This window comes from Fringilla coelebs (assembly GCF_963513975.1).
Source record: "Fringilla coelebs genome assembly, chromosome: 5".
In the NCBI taxonomy this organism is placed as follows: domain Eukaryota; kingdom Metazoa; phylum Chordata; class Aves; order Passeriformes; family Fringillidae; genus Fringilla; species Fringilla coelebs.
The window spans coordinates 39,596,205-39,602,204 of NC_140033.1; the positions used below are offsets into that span (position 1 = coordinate 39,596,205).

The 6,000-nt window shown below is 35.2% G+C and overlaps 1 protein-coding gene across 3 annotated transcripts in view; it reads right to left on the reverse strand.

The window, feature by feature from the left end:
• Window positions 1-5,621, reverse strand: part of PPFIA2 (PTPRF interacting protein alpha 2) — a gene marked incomplete at both ends in the record, with an annotated part of 273,973 nt that extends 268,352 nt beyond the window's left edge. For all 3 annotated transcript variants that reach the window (XM_084206211.1, XM_084206210.1, XM_084206209.1), the window contains one exon: window positions 5,373-5,621. In XM_084206211.1, coding sequence (XP_084062337.1) covers window positions 5,373-5,621 — 249 coding nt within the window. The remainder of the gene's footprint in view (window positions 1-5,372) is intronic.
• Window positions 5,622-6,000: the final 379 nt, after the last annotated feature.

Consider the following 6,000-nt stretch of genomic DNA (forward strand, 5'->3'; position numbering starts at 1 on the left):
CTACCATCTATATCCAGAAAGATTTGCAAACAGCGTTGACAATAATATCTATTGCAGAGAAAAAAAAACAGTTTTGCAGCATTCAAAAGAATTTAAACTCAACTAGAACTAGAAACCAGAGAGATTCACTCAAATCACAACACACTCAAACTTGCTGGAAACAAAGAAAGTTCTAAAAAAGAAAGAAAATAGAGTTCCAATGGTCTCTTTCAGTATAAATCATTCAATGATCTACACCAAAGAATAACATATCTAGACTGCTTTAGTTTTAAAAGGCCTGTTTTAAAGGAGGTTTTATACCCCTCTATAGAAGAATTCAACCCATATAAGTTAAGCTGTTTAAAGCCATGCAAACTACACCCTGTGCTCCAGCCACACCATCCCGAGTTGGAGAAGGCAAAGGCATGGACTGAGAGAATGCAGAAGCACTCATTGAAGAGCAGATTTTAGATGATGTACATCTAAGGATCCTCAAGGAGTACAAGTCCATAGCACCTGATGAGATGCCTCCATATGTCCTGAGGGAACTGATGGACAAAGTGTCTAAGCCATTATCCATCATATTTGAGAAGTTCTGTCATCCCTGTGAAGTTCCCACTGACTGGAAAAGCAGAAACGTAACCCTAATTTTTAAGAAGGGTAAAAAGGAAAATGTAGGCAACTGAAGGCCAGTCAGTTTCCCCTTAGTGACCAGCAAAATCACAGAGCAGATCCTCCTGGAAACTATGCTAAGGCATATGGAAAATAATGATTTGACTGCTGACAGCCGACAGTACTAAAAAAGATGGATCATAGGTGCAGATTCCAATAGTCAATACACGAAAAGACTTACAGACACTAAAAAATAAAATCTGCCACCATAAATGATCAGTAAAATCAGGACTTTCTGGTAATGTAATATTGAAGAGACAATGAACACAAATGGAAACACAGAAGGTTCCTCCTGAACATCAGGAAACATTTTTTACTTTTTACAGTAAGGGTGACTGAGCACTGGCACAGGTTGCCCAGAGAGGCTGTGGAGTCTACCCTCAGAGATATTTAAAAGCCATCTGGACAGTCCTGGGCAGCCTGTTCTTAGTAACCCTGCTGCAGCAGAAAAGCTAGACAAGGTGACCTCCTGAGGTCCTTCCCTACCTCAACTATTCAGTGAATAATAATTTCCAAGTAAATCACTGAGCGAGTACATTATTAATGAACAAAATAAACTTGACTAGAGAGTGATAAGTTATTAACATCTTCATATAAATAATACCTTTCATACCTTGAAACTTATTCTTAAAAGGCTAAAAGAAGCAGTAAAATAACCAAAACCCAAGACTCATTCAGTATTGTTTATCAGAATACCTTTACAACTGTTATGATTCTATGTGTCATTCGAAGTCTTACAGTGATGTATGCTGAATTTTTCCAGTTTGTTTACAAGGTGATATCAAGGTGATATTTTCCAGACTATTTAGCTTAGAGAAGATTATGGTTAAATTTGCGTGAGAAAGTTGTAACTGAACATTCTCCTCTTTCTAGCACTCAAAAAAGGAGTTAAGAGTTCCTAACCTTTTTAGTAGAACACTTTCTTATGCTGCAGCAAAAGACCTAATTTTACTCCAATAAAATAAAAACAAATTATTAAGCATTTAGATCCTACGCTTCCTCATTACAGTGTAGTTCATCCTATTTAGCAATTTTTTTTTTATTTAAGAGATATGACCTATTATTCATGGTGCCCTATAATAATTTATTCCTTCATCAACATTATTTTTGGCTTAAAACACTTCTTTCATCTTCACCTGTTCATTCCATCTTCCTGTCTCTCCAAGAAAATCTATGAAATCACTCATGTTTCCCCCAGAAATAAGAAATCTTCAATTAGTCTTTTCAGACAGAAAATGTTACTTCCTCTTTCCTCTAGCAGTGTTTTTCCTAATCCCTTCCAATTTGAAGTTGACTCTCAATCACTACTAAGCCAAAACTCAGATAAATAAGGTCCAAACCACCCCTGGTCTAACTGCATTAATATTTACCTACTTCCAACAGAAGTCTCTTACATAACCCATTTCAAAATGGTACTTTCCATTTTTAACAGCCACCTCCCACTGGCTGCCTACCACCATTGTAAACCATATATTTTCCCTCTTTACTACTGCTACCTAAAAGGTCATGAATTTTTTTATTACCTGCTAGATATAAGGCACTCACCCTTTTACCATGCACTACCATCCCACCTCTGTTACTCTTGTTCTTGTGTATTATAATACTCCCTTAGTTCAAAATTCAACTCAATTTTGTGTCATCTGAAATTTTCACTAGCATGCTTCTTCTTATGCTCAAATTAATAAAAATTTATCTCAAAATACATTAACTACTACTACTCTCCTTCCATCCCATCAGTCCACTGCAAGTGAAAATTTTTCCCCTCTCTCTTTTATTACTGACCTTATTAATTATTATATTGATTTTTCTTACACACTTCCCATCTATTAGTAATTTAAATGTGGTGACTTCAAAATATATCATTTTAGGGATACTGTAGTTCCCCAATCTACAAATTCTGGTACTAAAGAGTCATGTTGAGTTACTTTGTATAAAGATAATTTTGATAAATCCTTGTCATTATTTAAGTTAGCTTTTTGACATATCATTGGATTTTCCTCCAAAACAAGATTAAAGTCTTCCCTGTTATTTTATTTAGACTATCTGATCTGTAATTTTCTACTCACTGTTCCCCTCCTTCCTCAAACATAACTGTTCAGTTACATACAGATGTTCATTAAGTTAAAACTGCCAATCTAATGGAAATAAAATTTATTTCAATGATAGCACTTAGCATGACAACCATATTTCTGTAACTCTGATTTGAAAGACTTAGTTAATTGTACATTGTTCTGTTGCAGTGCAGACCAGTATAAAAACTTAGACATTTACAGTTATTGGCTACAGCCTTAACAGCTGTAACAGCATTAACTAATAACACAAGCTTCCTATTTAATGTTATTTACGATCTCCTATTTCCCACCAGGCAAGATTTTTCAATGGCTGAGTTTTCATGCAAGCTCTTTTTGTGCAGGTTCTATTTATTACAAATGTAATGATTTTTCCAGAACATATTTTTCACTGTAAACAGTTAAACAGACAATAAGCAAAAACAATGTCCTAACAAAAATGCTTTGGAATATAGCTGTGTCAATACACAGTTTCTATGCATAAAGCACTCTGTAAATACTAAGAAGTAATGGAATTTTGAAAACCACTTGAGGGATCAAGAACTAAAATAATAAATTCTGATAAAGCAAGACTCATTAGATGTCACATTGTAACTAAATGATAATTATCACATAGATATCCTATATTTATATATTCTCCTCCAAAACTGAGTAAAGAGAGAATTCATCCTCTCCACTAGGTAATAAGTCCTAGGTAATATTTTGTCAGAAGGCTATAACAGGCAGTCAGCAAGGCAAGCTTGCCATTCATAAAACCATAAACCAAAAAACTGTGAAAGTACTCTGTAGAACATCTCAAGTCCAGAACTGAAACTAAATAGTATGGCAGTGATATGAAAATCACATCTTTGAAAGATTCTATTACTCGAATGTTATATTACTAAGCCATTGTTCTGTACTTATAAGAATTCTACGTAATTTAATTACTTACATGAAGATCTAGATAATGTATTTGATGGATATAATACCTGATTCTGCTTTAAGGTGTAAGCAGTGTGTCACACAGTTTCTCATATGGGAAACCTACATCTCCTAGATATAAGGATGAATGATACCTGAAACACATTCTTGATGGCACATGGTAGACCAAAGTGTTCACCTGACAAATCCATTGCTTTTAGCAGGCGTATAGCTATCATTCAAAACTACATAGCACAATATAATTTTTACCTTTATTTCTTACTAGAAGAAATAAAGAATAAAATATTATTGTGATCCATTTCCTTAGAATTTATTTCTTTTAGGCTCTGTATGGCATTTATGCTGAATATTATTTTCCTTAGCTAGTCTCCAGTATTTTAGCAGGAGTTCTGCATATGCAAGACTCATTAGGGCTTAGACACCTGCTAGTGCTCAACAAAAATACCTCACTCTGGGCTCAGTGGAGAGTGCCTCTGCACATTGAGCAGCACAGTTAATGGGACTTCACAGATGCAGAGTGTCCTCTCTTCTTTGGATTTCCAGCAGTAAATCCTTGAATAAGGGATTTATACTGTCTTTCACTTACTCTTTTCCACTATTCTAGTTATAGACACCTGTAAAAAGAAGCTCAACTGCCCACAAATAAAGAAAAAAAAAAAAAACAAAACCAAAAAAACCTTGATTTTACAGTATATCAAGATCATTGCTACTCCTTTTTGCTTGTTCCAAAACAGCTGCAGGCATTCTTATTGTCTGGAGCAAATGCTCAAGTTGCTAATGCTGTTCTTCAAATGATTACAGTCTCTGTCTCTCTCATTTTGTCCTATCTCAAGATATTTCAAAAACCTACTGAGGTATGAGGTTAGCTCTTGAAGAACTGCTGTTTCCTATTCCAGTGCGTATCACTTTTCTACCCTTAAAAATTTTCTTACTTATTTCATCCTTATTGCCTCTTTATTCAAGCCACACACTATCCTAATTCATCCTCAGGTCCTCATGGTCACAGTCCCTAAAACATGACAGCTGAGAAACACAAAGTAGAAAACATGGAGAAAATCTGAATTTTGAATCATGGTATCTTTCCAACCTCTGGCCACATACACGAACCGAAGTAAAATCTTTCTTTGCTTTTAATTCGAGTATATTAAAAACAATTATATTGACATATATTATTGACATATAATATCCATTGGCATTTTAAATTAAGTTGTTCAGTTTTCAAGTTCCTAAAAAATACTAGGGTAACTTCAGATAATGAGATTTATATAATATTTAAACTTAACTGAATTAAAATATTAAGGTATAAGTTGTTTTTTGGGGTCGTGTTGCACCTTATTTAACCTACATTAGTTCGTTTTATTTGTTGTTTATTAGAAGTGTCTAGAAAACATCCTCATTCTTTTTGCTTTATTTCTACCACTAGATCTTTTATTTAAATGATCCCTCACCTGTTGTAAATGCTAGAGCAACAGCCAAAAGAACCAGTAGCTACAGGCCTTCGTCTTGCTCTCCTTCAAGTCAACAGCATTACTCCTACTATTGAATATGAAAAGAGGTCCCATAGAGGTCAAACCAGGTTCTATTAATTCAGTAGGAGTTCTGCAGCTGACATCAATGGGAGCAAAATTTAGACCTCAAGAAATACATCCTGATTAGGGTTAAAGTAAGTGGTATTAAGTAAAAAAAGTGAACTTAAACAAAAAAAAAGAAGAATCTTTATTAGCTACATACCTGAGGCAGTGCTGAGTTCAGCTGTCGCTGGAGGGAATCTCTGTCGTAGATGACATCCTGTAGGCGTTGCTGTGCAAGTGACAAGCTTTCCTGTGTCTCCCGAAGGGTATCGAGGAGACGGTCCCTTTCATCCAGCATGTTCACCATCAGCTGCTCAAAATGAGAATCCGAGTCCGAGCCGCTGCTTTGGGACCCCCGTTGACTCATCGGGGTGTCCTCATTTATCGTTGGCATCACTTCACACATCATTTCTTTAAAACAAACACAAATCAAGGAACAGCTCTTCAGTAGTGAAAACATTTGAGGATGTTTCATAAGAGGAATAATAAACTCTGTCACATGGACGCAATTGATTACTGCATTGTTCCTGCTTTTAAACTTGTGTGCAATGTTAATCAGATGGTCAATAGAGAGGGATTAAATACAGTGACTAATTCCATAGAGCAAAGACTTTGAATGTGCTTCCCAAAACTAAAGAAGACTGACTGGAAGGAGATGGAGGGTTACAAAATATTTTAAATTAATAGTTTTGGAAATAATACTCTGTTAAAATAAAAGAAAATACTTCCTCTGCAATTGTAGTCTCCCTGATTGTTGCTCTTCTCCCTTCTCTTACTTAATTTCATTG